The sequence below is a fragment of the Lycium ferocissimum genome, chromosome 10, assembly GCF_029784015.1.
Source record: "Lycium ferocissimum isolate CSIRO_LF1 chromosome 10, AGI_CSIRO_Lferr_CH_V1, whole genome shotgun sequence".
NCBI lineage: Eukaryota > Viridiplantae > Streptophyta > Magnoliopsida > Solanales > Solanaceae > Lycium > Lycium ferocissimum.
This window is the reverse complement of record NC_081351.1, coordinates 32,565,347-32,585,716: the sequence shown is the minus strand read 5'-3', so window position 1 is coordinate 32,585,716 and position 20,370 is coordinate 32,565,347. Positions and strand designations below refer to the sequence as shown.

At 33.0% G+C, this 20,370-nt stretch overlaps 2 protein-coding genes across 2 annotated transcripts; both read right to left on the bottom strand.

Annotated features, from left to right (window-relative positions):
* Positions 1-422: 422 nt before the first annotated feature.
* Positions 423-3,528, bottom strand: LOC132035336 (uncharacterized). Its single transcript, XM_059425600.1, has 4 exons — positions 2,377-3,528; positions 2,080-2,213; positions 1,181-1,853; positions 423-758 (listed from the first exon to the last, which is right to left on the bottom strand). Exons 1-4 carry the CDS (start codon positions 3,392-3,394, stop codon positions 664-666), a joined length of 1,920 nt encoding a protein of 639 aa, XP_059281583.1. The 5' UTR covers positions 3,395-3,528; the 3' UTR covers positions 423-663.
* Positions 3,529-10,112: 6,584 nt separating this feature from the next.
* Positions 10,113-12,832, bottom strand: LOC132033448 (uncharacterized). The gene is made up of 3 exons (XM_059423424.1): positions 12,274-12,832; positions 11,195-11,542; positions 10,113-10,945 (listed from the first exon to the last, which is right to left on the bottom strand). Exons 1-3 carry the CDS (start codon positions 12,712-12,714, stop codon positions 10,310-10,312), a joined length of 1,425 nt encoding a protein of 474 aa, XP_059279407.1. The 5' UTR covers positions 12,715-12,832; the 3' UTR covers positions 10,113-10,309.
* Between the last annotated feature and the right edge of the window lie 7,538 nt (positions 12,833-20,370).

Sequence of the window (20,370 nt, the reverse complement as noted above, 5' to 3'; positions counted from 1 at the left end):
CCCGAAAATTACCTTGTATATACAAAGTCAATTTTGTTTTATAAATATTTAGGATTCTCTCAGTGAAAATTTTGCCTCCGCCATTGGTCAGTGTATATATAGAATAACATAATTAAATACTTTTAGACTAGATGCTCCTAAATGGCAGAAGGTTGAAAATCAGCTAATTAGTCGATCAAGTCAGGAAGACACACTATTTACTAATGTAAAGCACGTACTAAAATCCAAGATCATCGAGCTAGTGGATTAATGTTTGGACTACTGCAAAAAAAGTTAGTCATAATGTTGCATTTACATTCATTTTGATTAGCTGAAATTCCTTAATTATTTCAAGTAGTACTAAATAAATACAATGTGGATATGTGGTCCTTCCCACTCATTTCCTGATGTCAAGATCATCAGAATGGCCAAAACAGAAAATAAATAGTTTCTAGTACATAGCTGAATTTGTTTAGCTGATATATATTCCAATCTATGTCCACTGAGCAGTCTCTCAAGTAGCTATATGAAATATGAAAAAAAAAATACGAAAGGAGTAGATTTCTTAAATGATCAAATTCGAATATATTAGTAATTTTATATAGAAGGTGGGCAAAATTTTTGATCATCTGATGGTCAAATTAATTAAATTAAACTAGGTACAATAATTCAGGGGAAGTTTCACTACACTGACTGAGCGAATACAGCTTTCTTGCTTTTCCTGTTAATTATTTCACCCTTTTCAATTAGCTGAGGTTCTTCTGATATACTGGACAACCCTGGAAAATGAAAAAATATATAGATAAGGGGTTCACATGCATATAAGAAATAATGTCACATATAGTACATGATAAATTTGAAAAGCTGCAAAAAATGTCACATTTATAGAACACATTTAATTTGGACTTTTAACTAGCTTCAACTATCTAATTTGGACTACTAAAGTAGCTTATGATGGTACAAAATTTACTTAGATGGAACTGACATATAAAGAAGTTTTACACACTTAGTGTACTTTTACTTTATTTTCCAGCTAGGGTTACAAAATTAGGCATATCCTAGACAGTTAGATGATGTTGCAGGTCACCTTAAATTGAAAGTGTATATAAGAAATTAAAATTATACATTGTCAGTGCATATAATTGTTAAACTCTGGTGATATTCATATGAGTATCCACAACACAAAATCGTGAAAAATTACCTTCCATGAAACCCTTCTTTTGCAATAGAATTCTTCTAGCTCTGTCATTTATCTGCTCCTTGTGGCTAATTTCATGAGGTTCATGATCATGTGGTTGATTTGGTTTTTCAACAAAATCCTTCAATTGAGCATTTTTAAACAACCAAGTTGACTCCATTTGCTTGTTGATCATCCTAACAGCATAATAAGGGATCCTCATATTTTTCTTCATTGATGAAGAATCCATTTTAAAGCAACCATTAACAAACATAATACAATCCATCAAGCTCTCTTTAGCCAATCCTTTCATATCATATGCTTGTGATCTTCTCCATAGGCTTTTGGCATGAGAATTAGTTGGAGATGAAAGTGAAAGAGCTTTAGTTGTATCACTAATAGCACCATTAGCCTCTCCTAATAACAACTTGCATTGTGCTCTATTGCTATAAAGCACAATTCTTTCTTTTCTAAATCTCAAAGGGCATAAATCCAAAGCCTCACTATATTTCATCATTGCTTCTTCAATTTTTCCTAACCAAAAACTATTGTTCCCTTGTTGCTTCATCAAACTCACCATTACCTTTTTCTCTTCAAGTTTCTCATCACTCATATTTTGCTCCCTTTTCTTCTTATCTACTTTCAAACCCCATATTTCTTCAAGCACTCGTTGGACACCAATATTCTTGATTTTCACCTGTTGAAACATAATATAATTAATAAGTAATTAAATTGTGTTCTCTCTAGCAATTTAAATTTTTAGATGATATAATAATTCAACATGATATCAAAGCGAAGAAAAGGCTTTAGTCATCGGAACCCAAAAATAAAAAATATCTTCACATGTTTCGCTCGTAAATAAAATCAGATTCATACATAAGAGGGCGCATTGGGAAATGATATGATTAAGTAATTATCATTACCTTTCTTTGTTTGAAATCTGCAAGAAGAGTTCTTGTGATTGTATTACCGACATTTGATCTGCCTCCAAGGGTCCTAAGTTCAACCAGATCAATAAGACACATGGAAGCCACTTCAAGAACTTTGTACCTTGTACCTGTTGAGACATGATTTATAACGAAATAATCAAAACTCATGTTCTCTAACAACTTAAGCTGTTAAATAAGGTGGTGGGGGAGCAGAGACATAAAATAAGTAAATAATTAGCAGTAAATGACTGACGGTTAAAGCTTTTCGATGATCACATAATTTAACAGTACCTGAATCGGCGAGAAGCAAAAGTAGGCAATCTATTCCCATATATTGCCAGTCATCTGAAGATCTTGAAAGATTACAAAGATTCTTGATTACATCCTTTGATTCTGCTATACATCTTCTTCCATCTTTGTTATAACACAAAACTCGAATTAATCCAACACCTCCTGGTGAAGTATCATTGGCCAATCCACCCCACATTTCACTTAAGTCCTTCAAGAAACTTTGCTCACAAATGAGATTTAAACACCTCTCCTTAATTGCAAAGCAATTCAAAAGATGCAAACTCCAACATTGAAGTTGACTAGCCCATTCCTCAGCTTTCCTATTTTCCGTTTCTATCCCTCCAACTCCTCTAGTCAACAAATCACAATGATATTTCAACCTCACATTTAAATCCTTCACACCAACAAACTCTTTGTACACAACTTCAAGACATGTAGAAGCTAATTTCATGGCTAATTTTACAATTTCTTCTTCGTAAATTGCTACATCTTTGAAAGTCTTTTCATAGCTTGCTAAATGACCAATTGCTCTAATAGCTACCCTTTGTTCAACCCAAGTCATATTTCCTCGCAAAAGATCCAATAATGGGATTAAAACACCACAATCCAATGCTTTAATAGCAAACTCAACATTGTTCATTGTATAAGAACCAATTATATGAGCTGCATAATAGGGAATATAAATGTTTTGATTTTTGTGAAGCCAAGATTTGTGATTGATACCGTTGTTGATTAGGCTTGCCATGCATTCAAAAATGCCTAATGATGGTAGCTCTTTGTCATTGGGTTGTGACATTGCCATGGTCCAAAGGCCACTTAACACTAGAACAAGTTCTTGATCTTCATCAATCAAAGGCATTTTTTTAAAGTAGTTCTTGATTCCATTGCTTCTGATTGATGAGTTTGGTTCCTTCATTATGCAAAAGAAACATCCAAAAGGGTTGTTACTGCAACATTTTTCATCCACACTAGACATGGTGGTAATTGGAACTTTTTCTTTTTTCTTGAGAGAATTCATGGAAGAAGCAAGAATAGAACTTTCAGTAGCACTCTAGGGTTTTCTAGTGTGTCTCTATGGTTGAGGGTTTTACGTGTAGAAATTTGCAAGTTAGTACAAAGGAGATAATTAGGAGGTTAGTAGGAAATTGGTCTAAGTTGTGGTCTTTTGGAAGTGGAAACATACATGAAAAGATTTTGTATTTATCTGGTAACTTAGTACTACACTCTTAAGTTTAAAAGATTTTTTCACCATCAGATCACATGAATCATAGAATGTGAAATGAGTAACCTGAAAACTAAGACAATTTTTCTGCTACAAAATCGATTAAAATACAATGATAGCGTAATTTTTTTTCATATCAAAGCACCCAAAGGTGTGATTTAGTGGTTAATGAAATAGGTAGAGAACCATGAAGTATCTGGTACAAATCCTAGAGGAGACAACAATATTGTGTGATTTCAGTCGAGTTGCGCACAAGCGGCATCACATATATCAAAAAGAAATTCTTTACATGTCGGTGCATATAATAAGTTAAATCCACCAATAATTACTTAATACTTTATCATATAAGCTTATTTGTATTTATTTTATATATGATCTGATTATGTAAATATTTTACAATTTCACCGTTAAAAAATACTTCATTTCAAGTGATACTGTTGGTTTCTCCTATATTTTTATATATATATATCAATATTCGTTACTGTATAAGCATTCATGTGTAGTACGGAATTATTATTGAATTCGCAATTAATTAGTGAGCAAAGGTCTTTTTTTCATTTGATGAAGTGCATCGTGCTGCCGTTAGCATAGTTGGATCGTACCTAATTTTCAATATTTTGTAGTATAAAATTAATTTATGATATTTTGTTTACCTTTCTCCTGTTAGGTATGTTGGGTAAAAAAGTTATTTTGTCTTATGTGTAACAAAATGGGGATACGTGCAAAGCTTGAAAGTGAATCTTCTAAATTCACATAAAATATAAAACAAGAAAACACTAATCTGCATAATATTGTGGCAGGAACAGGGTTTCTAATTATGTGAATCTTGTCATATGTACAAGTTTGGTTTTTTATATTTTGTTAAGTTGCTAAATTTATACTATGATAAAAGATTCTTGTCACTGTCTTCAGGTATCATTTGATGGTTGCTATAAATTTTTTTTTACATCAATGAGGAAATAAATCTCATGACCATTCTACCAAATTCTGCAACATATGGCAATGAGGAAATGTGCCTTGGAGGCATGCTTTTAACTGTATTAGATTTTGATCCAAAAACAGATAAAAGAGCATCCAGCATTTACAATTCCACATGAGCATGTACCTTTTAATTACCAGCTGCTTTTTTCTTTTTTCTGAAACTTGTCATATTAGCGACTGCAAAAATCATTTTGAGCATAATATGATGCTAGAAGTGATGGAGAGGTTAGGCAGATCTTTAGTATAAAAGTTCAATAAGTAATTAAATGAAGTACATGTAAGTGTAGGTATGACTTTACGACATTTTATTGATGAAGGATGGACACGATACATAGCATAACAAGCACAGCTTAATATTCTCCATGGTAAATGAATGGAGGATATATAAAGGTCAAATTTATAATTTACTGTATGAACTGGTTTAGTTTTACCATATCATTATACATTAAAGCCATTCATACATGTTGTTAGCAAATCATAGTATTTGCCAATGACTTTAACAGAGCTTCAACGTCGTAGCGTACTGGATAGATTCCGCATTTTAAAATATTTTGGGGATAAGAAGTTCTTACTAGCCCTATACTTTTGATTATACTTTAAAATTTCTTTGCTCGGTTAGGGTTAAAAAGGTGACTATGCTTTAAAATTACTTTCTTTTACACCAGCTTGGTCACGGATAAGAACGCAAATACAAGAAGATCTTTTTCTCAACGTATAACATGTAAAATTAAGTTACTTTTGAACATTTTTCCTACCTTAATATAATGTATTAAGACGTTAAACTTAAAAGGACCTTATTTTGTTTAATGCATTCAAGTATGTGTCTTAATGGTCAATAAAGTGGATTGAGATTGATGAGATCTCAAGTTCCAATCGACGGAGGCAAAAATACGAGCTGCTTCTTATTTGTCCAAGTCTAGATGGACAAAGTTTTCAATATCTATGTTAGTGGAGATAGAAAGTAACTTATAAAATTAATCAAGGTGTGCATAAACTGGCCATGATGTCACAATAATAGGGAAAAGGACCTTATTTTGTTTTAACTTGAAACGAGCTCTAATTATGTGCATGAGAACTTTAAAGTTGTGGAAAACTTCCAACGACTGAAAATCTTTTTTTTTGTTAATATTCTACAAATTATGTAGATATTTAAGGACCACATATATAGACATGATTTTGAGAAATAACATTCCTTTATATCCGTAAATGAAATTGTGGTCCCTCTCCATTTTGAACACTTCATAATTCCCAAATAACAAAAGGAATCAAGTACGAAAGGGGAAGGTCTCAATAAATGCGGCTGCTAAGGACCAGACTATTAATAGGAGAATTAGAACAAAAAGCTGGTAACTAATCTTGATTAATTTTTATAAACAATTAAGGTTTGCCTACTAATAGTGTATCACTCGTGCCAATTTATCATGATGATTTGGTATTAACACATAGTTCGGAGGAGGACATCTGTTTAATTTCTTGGGAACCATACATTAAACTTTCTTTATCGCTAATGAATTATAACTAGGCGTGGATTATATAAGGTGCTTTAACCCTAAACTCGTGATAAAGGCTCTCATCTTTGTAATCTTAAACTAATCTCGCAAAACCAAGGAAAAGTGACAAAATCTAAGGTAGATTTTCCTTAAAAAAATGACTTTATTCATTGGCAGTGTGAATCAACCACTAATGCTTGTATCATAATGTAAAAAAAACTGTAAGCCACTGTAATAAAACCGGCTCCATATCCATCATCTTTTCAGATTATCAATCTGATCGTATAAGTTCTATGTACTGACATGACCCTATAAAAAAAAACTATTAGGACACTCAAAAATAACTGTGAGTAATTTTTATAAACATTAATTGATAACCTTACAAAAAGGGGAAGAGGTATATAATGGAGTATATTATAAGTCAAAATACACAGCTCATAGTGTAATTTTAAAAAAATTTATCAGTGAATATATATAGCTTAAATCCTATCGATTTATGCTTAATGCAGACATTTAATTAACTTTAACTTTAAAATGACCTAAATGGATAAAATATATTTTACACAATCACTAGATAAAACTTAATCGAGAAAAGGATATGATCCAATTACAAGATTGAAGTTTGAATGTCCCTTAACCAAAAAGAAGCTTCTATTATAGTTTTTGGTGATTAGATTGTTTTCATCTTCTTGGTAAAAACAAGGACATTCTGGTCAATTTTGTTGTTCAATGATCCATTCCAACATAATTATCTTAACAAAAGAAAAGCAAATCGGCTTCCTGGTTTGGTACGATGTATGGACTTGGTCTATAGTAAGCCTATGAGCTTTTGTAACAATAGCTAGTAGCTAGCTAATTAAAAGAGAAATCCCCGATACACCACCTATGCAATTTTCTACTTTATTCCGTTTTATATTATTTCCATCATCCTAAACAGTATAATCATGTAAGACATGCTTATATGTTGAAGATTTTCTAATTAGATTGTTATAGATTAAATACATATTTCAAAAAGCAGAAATATCCGACTGCAATATCTTTACAACTAATGTGGACCATAAAAATATTAAATATAAAAATGGAATTGACTGTTGCAGTTAACCAAAGGTACAAATGCAACTGGCAAATAATGTTTGATATTGATAAAGAACTTTCATTAGTGGCGTACAAGGAACGTAAACAACGGAAGAAAAGCTAATAGTTTCCTGGTCTAGACGATTAGTTGATCATTTACACTTAACAACTTGCACAAATATATAAAGATAGTATTAGAAATAGAAAGAACAAATTGATGCTTTAAATGAAGAGGAAGTTAATGCATTTACGAGAATCCAGAGCTAGTTACAAAATGGATAGTGTGATATAAATATAATTAAAGGAAGTTTACCCTGTATGTCAGCCTTAGGAGAATAAAAACCATTCTTACCCAACTTCCATCTGCCTGGCTATTTTTGTAAGAGTCCCACCATTAGAATTTTCTTTTTGTAACCCATCATTAAACTTGAGGTTGATGCCCTCTATAAAATTATACATCAACTTCTTTAAAATACATTTATCCTTTTATTTTTTTAGTTGTATTTTTATGTTTGAGAAACCAATTCGGAAGATAAAATATTTTAGCTAATAAATAGGAAAGGAAAGGTTGGGGTTGGTATACATGATTCTCTTCCACTGGATTCCTTTTATTTAGGAATTAGTTACGGTGTTGTTATATTAGTTGCCATGGAATGATAATCAATTAATGATGCTACGATTCTGTAAATATCTCTTAAATATTGCACAGTTGTGTTTTGCCATGCTCTAATGGTTAGCAGGTCCCTTTGCCAATTTGGGCTTTTACCGGTTCTGTTTGGGCCCAATAAGATGAAGATAGCCCAAGACATCTCACGGAAAAGATTCTGAAAGTGAAATTGGCACTTATGTCTTATATGTCCCTCTTTTGCGCTCGTCTTTAATTTTTACCTTAACAACGAACAACTTTTTCGCGGAGCGTAAATTCATATTTTTGCGTTATAATACTCCATAAGTTATGCCCACCATGACAAAAGAACTTATGCCTCGATTGCTAAAGGGCAAAAATAAAAGACCAACCCATTTGAAGGACAAAAGTGCAGTTTCTTCTGGAAGTTCATATGTACAATTCCAGGGGCTAAATTTGGGACCTTTTTCCCTCCGTGGTCCTAAATATTCAATTGAATTATTTACCTGTCAATTTTTTTTTTTTTTGAGAAGTAATGAAAACCCATGTTTTAAAATGGTACTATGTGTTCCCTATGTCTTATTTTCTTTCTATTCTTTTCGTATAAAATCTATTTGACGAGATTGCAACTTCACTTTGTCACACAAGTGCAGATTTTCTAAGGTAGAAATTTATATGTACATGATGTTTATACCAAATCATGCTACTATAACATGGTCAACTGATAAACTGATGTCCCAGGCCCCACTTCTGCGATTATACTGGGTATGTTGTTGTTGTTGATAAACTGATGTGAAAAAGTTATATTTATTAATGTAATCTATTGATAATAATGTACATGAAAGCATGCGTTATGCATTCATTAATGTAAACTCCGAATCTCCTATGAGAATAATTTTTTTACCGTATTAACATCCGGTACGGTAAGTCCTTTCCAAAGTTCCAATCCCCACTTAAACCTGTCTTCAGAGTCCTCGTCTCCCAAATTTCAGGTGTCCAACCCCACTCTTATGTCTAAAGCTGTATTGCCTAGCGTTATCTTACGTTCATCACAGGCCCACAGTTATCAGCATCTATACACACTTACTAAAGCCTGCATAGTTGTGTGGAAAGTCATGTATTATTCTACCTTTATCTCTTTTTCTTTTTGGAACAAAGAACATCACGTCTCAAGTGCAATGTTCGTCCACTGACGTCAAAAAGAAAAAGAAGTGGTCCGATGTCGGGACGAATCTATCATCTTGGCAACAGATTCAGGTTAAAAAAAAAAAATTCGTCTCAAACTATATAGATAAACTAAATATTCAGTTCACATTCATCGTCATAAAATAAGCAGTGCGTTCAGCCATATATACACTACACCACTGGTTTAAATCACGACCATTCCGTTAAATTTTGAGGCCTAGTAGTTGATTATTCACACAAAAATCAAGCTGAGAAAAATCAACTGTCTTCAGTAACTTTTTAAAACGAAATGATAAAAATATATTGTATTCGTCTAGCAAGCAACTTTGGGGTGGACCACCTATTGACTTCTGATGGTATACACCGTCATATCTTGCAATTGTTGGACCGTCAATATGCCTACAAAAACATACTGCTTTGTGTTTTTCAGTTAGGAACGGACTTTGCTTGAAGTGTTGGGTTATGACTTAAACTCTCAAAGATGTAGAGTTCCAGTTTGCTCATAAGTTGAGCCATCTAACGGTCTTTTTAAACTTTTAGATCCTAATATTTATCTCAGGAAATATTGCCTCAGCAGGCCCTTAATGAATGATGGTGATTGCGATACGTGTGAGATCCAATTTCAATGTAAACTGGGCGCCATTTGCATTCAAGTATTGCAATCATCATCTCTAGAAAGACTTGCTTTTTTTTTTTTTTTTTTTTTTTTTCTCTTTTTTGTCAACATTTCACACAGGACAGAGGCAATAGGCAAAATAGGAATTAGATATTATTTGCAGCTAAGATGAAATAAGGTCCAGCAGAAAGCGTGCCGCCTTAACAATAATCACTCATCATTCCTTGTTCACAAACAACCCCACTGCAAAAAATTTAAATTGCCTACACTTTTAATAGCAACACCGATCATCACTATCCAAAATACCATAAAGAATTTGAGCTTCAGGCCCTAAGCGTGGGGAAAGGGACAAACACTAACTTCCCTTTTCCCTTTCCTCTGAAATTTCAGCAAATACCAATTGAGTGACACTATTCAACTACTTTCATAAAATAGAAATAAATAGTTTAAATATGAATTGCTACATTTAAAAGTGTTCATGTAAGGTAATCGAGGATAGGGGGAAAGAAAAGGGCCTACATTATTTGCCAGAAACACAGAATGTAGAGTTGACTCCACAGAAGGAATCTTAATTGAAACAAGAAGATATCCTGTGAATATTTACAGATTGAGATAGACTTCTATAAAACCTCAAAATTCCTCAATCATCTGACACCTAGTTTACTAAGTACTACTTACCTGGTTCTGTCAGCCTATTTATACCAACAAGACCTAACATCTTAAAGAAATTAAAGACAGATCTAATAATTCATCTTCAATACAATGTTATTGACATTGCTGCGATCTCGTGATTTATCCAAAGCAGCAACCTTAGCTCGGTAAGCTGCAGCAGCAGCGGCAGATACAGTAGTCTTTACCCTCTCTCCTTGAGAAAGCTCGCATGCTTCACCAATTGAACTAAATCTTAGTTCAGCCGGAGGAATGAAACACTCTTCAGATAGGCCTGGAACATTGAATGCCACTTCCTCAATAGTCCACGCTTCTTCCATTCTGGTTTTTGTGTGACTCATAGCTGTTTCACCAAATCGGAAAAGGGTTACAACTGAACGTCCAGAGTGAGCAATCATGATCCCCTCAACAGGCCTGTAATCATCAAGGAATGAATTGATTGTCGTCTCCCAGTAAACAGCATCGCCTCCGTTTGTTTGGATTCGGGTCAAATGTGAGTCTTCCAGGTGTACAAGCAGCCCTGTTTTTTGACTAAAATAGCCAAATAAAACATGCCTAATGATCTCGGCTGGTCCTTCACTCCTGGCTTTCAATGTATGTGGATCAGCACAAAGTTTAAGAATGAAACAATCCTCACCATTGATCTTCTTTTCTCCAGTGCATTTTGCACTAGCAAACATGTTTGCAGTAGTTCTTGGATCAAGTCCCTACAAGTAAGTTAGGGATGGGGGGCATTTATTGAAATTGAGGGACCAAAAAAGAAAGTAAGGAGGCAGTATTCCGAAGGGCTTTTCTTCATTTTTGGTCCATCAGCCAAAATTAATTACGGGCGCTAGCCAAAATATACAAAACATATACATGATTATATATATTATATGTATATTATGTGTATAGGATATGTATATTATATGTTTGGCTATTATTTTAGAGTGGTCCAAAAACATATACAAATGTACCTGAAGTGCTCGTCTCAATGGTCGAACTGGTCCCTTTGCAGCATGTGCACCGAGCCAAGGGGTATGCCTCCACACAAGTTTACCATTGCAACCGGCGTGAACCTTACTGCTACCAAGTGCAAGCTCAACATACCACATATCAGGGTTCATTTGCCAGAGTACAAATCCCCCAGACTCGGCTGTCTTAGACGAATTCCTGCTCTTTATTACCTTCGTAGCCGTCTCAATATCTGATGCCATCATCCTCACCTTTCCCATTGCATAAGCATTATACATCGTGTTTTGAAGTTTCTGACCTCCGGAAGCAGCAGTATACTGCTGCAATATATATTGAGCTGATGAAGTCTCCTGCAAGTTCATAGTACCACACAGTCAATCAATCAACTACGCCTAAATTCCAAAATAAATTCATAGTAACAAAAAATTAATCAATTTGCCAAGAGATGAGAACTAAAGACAACAGCATAAAACTCAAAACAAGGACCACTATCACAACACTATGCCCAATTATCCTTACATTGCCTTAAATGGAGATACTCATAGTCCACCAACTAAAACACTGGTAAGGGGCTGCATCCAGATAGTAATTCCAGCCCACAAAAACACACAAGTGAATTTTTTTTTTTTTTTAAAAGAAAATGATTCCCCTCCGGAGCCATTCTTGATTTTGGACCTCAATGTGGATGTAACAAGTGTTTAACTTTTAACTATAATATTAATTCTTCCTTCCTGCTCTATCTAAAAGAATTTATTTATGTCCACATATAGACTCAGCCAAAAAACATGGCACAACCAATTTCCCTATCATGCATTCAACGAGAAGCCAAGAAAACAACCATAATTAGCAATAAAGAAAGCAAAACGACAGGAAAATAATGTATACACCAAAAGTCTCAGTTTCATACAGTTAATAATTCAATGAAGTCCAAAAAACATACTTAATATAGCAACAAAAAAAATAAAATGAAAGCAACAATTTTTTTAGAATCAAACAAAATTACAAACACTGACAACCCACCTTTGTCACATCTCAAACAAAACAAAACAAAATAAAAACTCAAACATTTGTTACTACTTACAATGGGAGTGTCTTTGATGCTAAGATGAGGTAAAGGTTCATTATTGCTAACATGCACCGGTGCAAGCGGCGCACCCAAGACACCAAGTAACAACCTCAGATCCGACCTTTGCAAACCCGACCCGGAACCTGACCCGGAAGTTGAAACGGATGGGGCCCGACATAACTGACCTTTCATCCACCACCTGTCAGATTTTGAGTCTCCAATTTCCGACCCGTTTGGATCCGGACCCTCCATTAATGGCGACAATGTCTCAACACATGGCCTTAAACTACCCGATCTTGAAATGTACACTTCTGGTTGTGGCGCGTGAGTTCCTTTTCTTCGACGGAGTAGACCCGACCCGGAAGGTGATGGGCTTCGACCCCTAGACCGACCCGGTGATAATCCACGAACAACTTCGTCTTTTAAAGCTGAGAAAAACCCTTGTTTCTTCTCCATTTTAGTTAAGAAGGGAGAGTTATGGAAATGCTGTTAAGAATGCAGAGAAGGTGTTCACTGAAATGTCTCACTGAAAAAGGGAACTAAAGAGGTTGGGGGGTAGTAGAAAGGATATAAAGGGTGGGGGTGTGGGGTGGGGGTAAGGGCATGCCGTTATGAAGAAGCAAAACATTTCTATGCTTTTGTGTTTATTTATATAAGCGTATAATATGTTTTAAAGTTTTGGAACCTCTAGGGGCACCTCCTAATCTACTCATCATTCCTAGATTTATTATGCTAATAACTTCTTGTAATGACTAATATACCCTCAGGATCTACTCCCTCTGTCTCATAATAAATGTCATCTTAATAAAAAACACGCATATTAAGAAATCAATAATGCAATATAAAATTTACCAAATTACCCCTATATGATAAAAATAAATTACTTTTACCTTTTGATTAGAGCATGCACAAGAAGTAAATTTTTTGACATTGTGAATCCAACAATAACAAGTTACTATGTGGTTTTTTCAATCATCATTTAGATGTTACTTTATTGTCTAAGGGTAGAATTAAAAAAAAGTAGTTAATTTATGTCTTGGTTTCTTAAGGTGACACTTATTATAGGACAAATTTTTTTAGCTAAGATGACACTTATTATGGGACGGATGGAGTAATTCTTTTTCTTCCCCATTTCTCTTCTTGCATTTGTTTTTCTACTGTTGAACTTAGAAAGAAGAGTCTGGGAATAAACCGATCTTTTGATAAAGAAGAATGGATAAATGATTAATATGCTGAATTTAACTAGTGCTGGATTGAAGTACAGTTGACTGATTAAAGTAATTGCTAAGTAAGGAAAAAATATCACGAGAATTGAAATTCATACACCAATTTTACTAGTGCCACTAAATTATTAAACCCAATCTCTTTTCGAGCTATAAATGTCTTGCAAAGCATTTCTTTGTCAACTATAATGACAAAAAAAAAAACCTTTACGTTCTGATTCGTAAATATAATCAGACTTTTCTATAACAACATTCGTATATAACGTCTCTCTATAATAGCTAATTTTTCTCTGAATTAAAATTTCATGTTATATTTTACTTTTCTATAATAATATTTTACCTATAACAGCAATAACCAACTTTATAATAGTACGCTCTTCGTAAAATAACCCCCATATAACAGCTATCTCCATTTTTTTTTGTAATATAACAATTAACCATCTTTATATAAATAGAATATCTATTAGTACCAATAATAAATGTAGAGATTCTGACCAAATATTTAATATTTTAATACAATATTTATGAGAAAGAATATTATATGAATATATATTTTCATCATTAAAAGATTTCCTTTCGTTATACAAAGTGTGATTAAGCATAGGATTTGACAATTAAAAATACAAAATTAGATTTTATGCATCTTTTTTTTTTTCCTATAATAGCGAAATATTATTTAAATATCAATGCTGTTGTAGTCGTATAACAACAATTCGCTATAACAGCTAAAATTTTTTGGACTCAACGATACTGTTATAGAGAGGTTTGACTGACTGTATATAGATTAAATGGAAAAGGCTCAAATATGCCATTGAACTATCGGAAATGGCTCGTTTATGCCACTCGTCAATAGTTTGGCTCATTTATGCCATTGTTGTTACCAAAATGGCTCATTCATGCCATTTTTCATTAACGCCGATTTTACAATAGAAAATACGACACTTGGCCTTCAATTAGAGGTCTATGTCATTTAATTAAATCAGCACAATTAAATCCTAGATTAAACTAAATCCCGACCTATAAATTTGTGCTGGTTTAATTAAACGACGTGGACCTCTAATTGAAGGCCAAGTGTCGTATTTTCTATTGTAAAATCGGCGTTAATGAAAAATGGCATGAATGAGCCATTTTGGTAACGGCGATGACATAAATGAGCCAAACTATTGATGAATGGCATAAATGAGTCATTTTCGACAGTTCGATGTTATGTTTGAGCCTTTTGCGTAGATTAAATTCAATGAAATTCACAAAAGGAATAATATCGATATGTCTGAACTCGCGCGAAAATTTTGATGGTGTCAGACTCCAATGGTCAATGTGCGGAAAATCTACCCAACTATCGGTCAATGAAGTAAATGAAAATCTTAAATATTAATTCTTCATAGATTATTAAAGAAATAAATTCCTTTGAACTAGCGTTATGATTTATGGGTGCAAATTTGAGGGTAAAAGTGTCATTTTGAGTAAAAATGTCAGATAGTCAAAAAGGTGTGTTTTGGGTAGGGTGGAGCGTTCAAAAGGTCAGGTAGGTGTACAAATAGACGTATGAAGGAGGAGAAGCTCAGCATTAGGATCCAAAACAGTGTGTAGATGAAATGAGTGCAATTGCACAAAGGTTGTTATTTTAGGCGCCTTCTTCTTTTGTCCTTTTTCACCTTACGCTTTCATTGGCTGGTGGTTGTGGAAAGGGTACTGTTTTTCTCACTTTTCCTTTTTTTACTCTTTGCTTTTCCTTTTCTTTTTTTTTTGGTTCCATTTAAGCATACAAATCTGGGAGAATCTCAACTTTCAATTAATAGTAAATAGTAAATCCATATGACTCATTGCTCTCGAAATGGTTTAATGCACACTACAAAAATGATGCCATAAAGATTTTCTGTTTTATTTTGATCTCCTGGATTTACTTACGCGAATTCATATTTTAAAATTTTTGCCTTTTAAAGTTATTGGGTCTTATTTTAGAATTTTATATATATTAAATAAAATTTTAATATATGAATATAGAGCTTCAGATATATTGAGTTACAACCTGTACCACATATTACAAACTCTATATCAGCCTCTGACGGGTTATATTTTACTGATTATATAACTAAGGAACATTTGTAATGAATTATAAAATTGATCGTCCCATGAAAATTTATGAGCTGCATGATTGTCAAATTGGAGAGGAAATTATTTTTTATAACCAGTTAAATTTTGTAATTAAAAAAACGTTTATACAAAGATATCCTATATTGATCCTTCGCATCATATTGGAACCGATGTCCTATTTAGTATTTACATGCTCATATAACTTACAAAAGTATTTATAATGGGTCGTAAAACTAATCTCCTACCATACGATGCAATTTTTTAACGTTTTAAAATAAATGAACAGGATAAGTTAAAATTTGTTTGAATCTCTCAAAATGTTATGATAATCAACATAAAACACAACTAAAACATAGGCATGTGGGAAATGAATTTGAAGAGTAAATGAAGTGGAACAGCTGATGAGTTATAATCGTGACCCGCAATGAAAGTGAAATGGCTTCTTCTATTTTTTGTTTTTATCCCATTTTTCTTTTATTGCTTTATTTTATCCCCCACCTACATCACCTTTCACTGGGACCCTCTTCGGAAATTTTAGCCCAAAACTGGGTCAAATATCTAACTTGGAGTATAATTTAAATTTCAATGTATATTTTCTAGGTATAAATATTAAATAGTTGGTTTGCCTATTTCATGTATCCATAAAATGAAACAAAATGGAAGATGAAATTTGTAATATTGCACACTTGATTGTTTACAGGGGCGGAGCCACATGGAAGGGTTTCATGAAATTTGTTAAAATTATTTTGTTATGTATATATAGTAGATGTTGAACCCCTCACTTCTTGTATTTACCTTTTTAGAATTTTTTTTAACCTGAAAATCACTGAACAAAGCACCGATTGTTTATAGTCTTATTCCATTGTGCTAACGTATAAGTAGAGAATTGATGTAAAAGCTAAAATGATGCTGACAAATATTCAACATCTTTTAGGTATTTGTAGGAAAAAGGAGAGCTTAGAAGCTAAGTACTCTATTTTCATGAATGTCTTCCTCAATCAATATCTTAGAAATTATTGATTATGTTGACCAAAAGTGTATAGTAATTTTGTAGCTCTCTCACAGTTATTCTTGGCTGCCAGTACCACACAAAGGACCCCTAATACCAACGTAGCAACCATCTTATTTCTTTCCCATTTGGGTAACTATTGTCTATTGATAAGATATGTACCAACCTTTTAATTTATTTATTTTTCATCTGGATATGTACCAACTTATACTATAATTTTTTGCAAATTTGCAATAGGAATCAAAGTGGTTAGATATTTATATTAAAGAAATCTATGCGCCCATTGCGCCGGGGTGGCTCCTTTTTGGCATCCTCTTGGACTTTAGGGTGCTAATATGATACTAGTATTTAATACTTCATATTTTCCTCTTTTCATAATGTTCATTTGCTTCTCTTTAATTTTCACCAACAATCAAATTTTATAGGAAATTCATATTCAATGTAATCTTATTTCCAATAAATAAAACTTAAAACTCGAGTAAACTACTGGTGGTTTTGAGTGAGAGCTGGACATAGAGACTGCGGAAAAGACAAAAATAAAAGATTAAAAAAAAAATGATTTGAAACTATCTTTACAAAAAAATTTAAATGAATTATACAAAATTTCGAAATAATTCATGTAATTCATTAGTTATTAATGAAGAACGTATTCTTTGAACATTTAGATTCTTTCGATTTATATCCATCTATAGCACAAGAAGTATTGCTACTTCTTAGTTTCTGAACTTGTTCATTCACTGTGCGTGCTTTTTTCCTTCTCAAACATTTGGTGTTCAAAGCTTATTAGCTCAACTAATTGGATTCGTGTTGAGTAGATTCACTAAGGTAAATTGAAGCACTTCCGACCAAGAAGTTACTATCCTCAAGGTTTGAACTCATGACTCATTACTTATTGAAAATAGATATACAAAAGCACTTTTTATTCTTTTGTAACAGAAAAATCACTTATCTTTTGCTCCTTTACTTAAAAGATCACTTAAATCGGAAAGTGATAGAATATATCACTTTCTAACGTCGTGAAACCTGATTTTTTAAGCCAAAAACTATAAATATTAAACCTTACCCGTTTTAACCATAAACTTCTTATCTGATTCAATCGGACCTGTAAAATACCTCTATATACCTCACTCGAGACCTGATTAAACGTGGAGCAATCTCAATCATCCCTATTCAAACATTGGCTGTAAATATGCTCGCATTAACAAATGAGAATTTATGTCCTACGAAGCTTATGTAATGAACCGACTGTTGGACATAATTAAATTAGGTTGACTTCGTTAACCATAGGACGTTGATGAATGATGAATGATGACAATGCAAAATGAGTACATTAGGCTGAAATCAATGCAGGCTTCAAACAATTGGATGGACAATCACAATCACGCATGTACCTCATTATTATGCCTCACGGTTAATTTACAGCCTACAAATAGAATAGGTTGTGCTCATATTTTAAACTTGCTAGTAAATTTTATTTAGACACTTAAAAATTAGGTATTTTAACTGTCTAACAAATGATAAAGTGTTCCTGTTAGACAATACAATTCATATTCTGGATAAATTTCTGTGAGTGTTCATAAGTGTCAATTACATAAATAAGTTAATCACATGCATAAATATGTTCCCTTGTTTAATTATATCCATCAACATTAATTGGAACATGCATGAGGTTTTGCGAGTTATTAAAGCTAATGCATATAAATAACTAAAGGAGGTGACATAATTTAAGTGATTAATTTATCTACATAATGGGCGCTTAAGAACCCCACAAAACTTTTTTAACAAATTGTGAGTGATAAGTGTCTGATAGAAATAATGTATCATCTATTTAGATGTTTAATTAAAACATGCCATAGTTGAAGTATCCAAATGAAATTAACTAGCAAGTTTATGAGGTTGTCGATCTGTCATGCGGATTAAAGAACTGACAACTATTTCTAAGAACAAAACAAAGAATTTTCAGTCCATTCACACTTTGTGTGTCGCATTGGTAAAGACTTTTAACGTGAGCAAAGAACATGATGTTGGTGCCATGAGAAAATCATTAACATGAAAGGTGTTGTTTGTGACCAAAGCTAATTAGATGACTTTGTTCTTGAGTGCATAACAACTGTTTGCCAATTTGCTTGTTTAATTTGTACCTAGTGAACCATCAATTCAAATAATCTGTATGTAATTTGCTTATTTGGACCCACTTAATATCATTGCTTCAACGTTTGGTGGATTCAGCAACTTAAACTGTTTTTATACTGAATCTCAGCTTACAACAATTTCCTCTCTTATTTGAATTTGAGACCAGCTATACTTAGCCTATATAAATGGGCATGAGCAGAGCTATCCCTGTCCAAAGTAAGTTACTTTACTCCTTTCCGTCACAAAATTACGCTGTTTAAATACTACATAGGTTCAAAAAAATTATGTATATATAATAAAAGGTGCTAATTTATGCAAATGTCCACATTTTAAGTCATCATTTATTGTCCCTCTTTGTAAAAGACGTGCAAATATAGCTTTGATAAAATCCCTTCCGGACAATGTTAAACTCCTATCTAATGTTAATTTGCTAATATATTACTCAACCTCACAAACAAAACATATTCTATTAGTGTATAATTTTTTAATGACTTACAAAATTTTAGATCATGATTCAACTTTTCTCATAAGATTTTTAATTTGCTCAGAAGGGATAATGGGCAAATGGTGTCCGTGATCCATAAGTTGAGCAAAAAAAAACAAAAAAAAAAAAAAAAAAAGGAGGAACATTTACTAATTAGTTGTGCCATAAAGGGACAACTGCTGAAAATTTTCATACTCCATATTGAATTACTTTGAATTCTCTATAGTATTTATTTCTTTATATTTTGATATTTTGATTTTTGTTAGTGAAAGTTCTGGCTCGTAACTGTATGTGAGAGTTAAGCTGGAAGCTTAAATTATGAAAACTTAGAGATTGAGATTCTCAAATCATCAGCGGAATCAACTGACGTGTACATTAACGCCAAAGGAGAAAAAACCATGGCAGTTCACATGTTGATCCTCATTTTATTATATTACATAGTAGTAGTATATAAATTTCATCATCTGATGCCTATTTGATTTAGAATCTATAACACCACTGAGAAGTGTGTAATCTTGGTCAAAAAAATGCAGCAAATGCAAAGGACAAAATTAAAGAGAGAGTGCGCTTTGTAAACAGAGAGAAGTAAAAGAATAAAGGATTGAGTGAAGTATGCCAAAGAGGTCCGGACAAAAGGGCACATTTTGCTGTTTTGTGCCAAAGGCAACAGTACTATTTTGCTGAGATCAAAAAGCCTAAAATGAAAAAAGAAGGGGTATTAATAAAGTTACCAATTAGCTGATAAATATTGGCCAAGGACTTGTGATGACTCATTCTTTCAAGATTCTTAAATACATACTGTAATTAATATACTTATAAAATACAAATGAAAAATATATTGCTGTTTGCAAATTCTGCACGTTCTGTAATCATTCCACCCCTTAGAAACCTAAAATTTATGTTTAAACATCCCACTCATTTTCATCAATTCATTGAACAATTGAGATACGCTAGTGTCAAAAATAATAATGATAAAAATAGACCACTAAGGGTTGTAGTGGGATGGATAGAATTATCCGGCCTCAATTAGAAGTCTTAAGTTTGAGTTCTCGGTGTGAAAAATATCCTATTAGAAAGCGTTTCTCCTTTTAGTCTTATGCGTTGCGAATCCAAATTAATCGGGACATTAATACAAATATCAGGCACAAGACGGAAAGGAAAAAAAAAAA

Bases quoted from the DNA above. Each gene is read 5' to 3' on its own strand.
- LOC132035336 (XM_059425600.1), bottom strand. From the start codon at position 3,394: ATGAATTCTCTCAAGAAAAAAGAAAAAGTTCCAATTACCACCATGTCT. The intron at 2,214-2,376 runs GTACTGTTAAAT...ATGTCTCAACAG, and splicing joins TTTGCTTCTCGCCGATTCAG to GTACAAGGTACAAAGTTCTT. The intron at 1,854-2,079 runs GTAATGATAATT...ATGTTTCAACAG, and splicing joins CAGATTTCAAACAAAGAAAG to GTGAAAATCAAGAATATTGG.
- LOC132033448 (XM_059423424.1), bottom strand. From the start codon at position 12,714: ATGGAGAAGAAACAAGGGTTTTTCTCAGCTTTAAAAGACGAAGTTGTT. The intron at 11,543-12,273 runs GTAAGTAGTAAC...ATGAACTTGCAG, and splicing joins GCATCAAAGACACTCCCATT to GAGACTTCATCAGCTCAATA. The intron at 10,946-11,194 runs GTACATTTGTAT...ACTTACTTGTAG, and splicing joins CATTGAGACGAGCACTTCAG to GGACTTGATCCAAGAACTAC.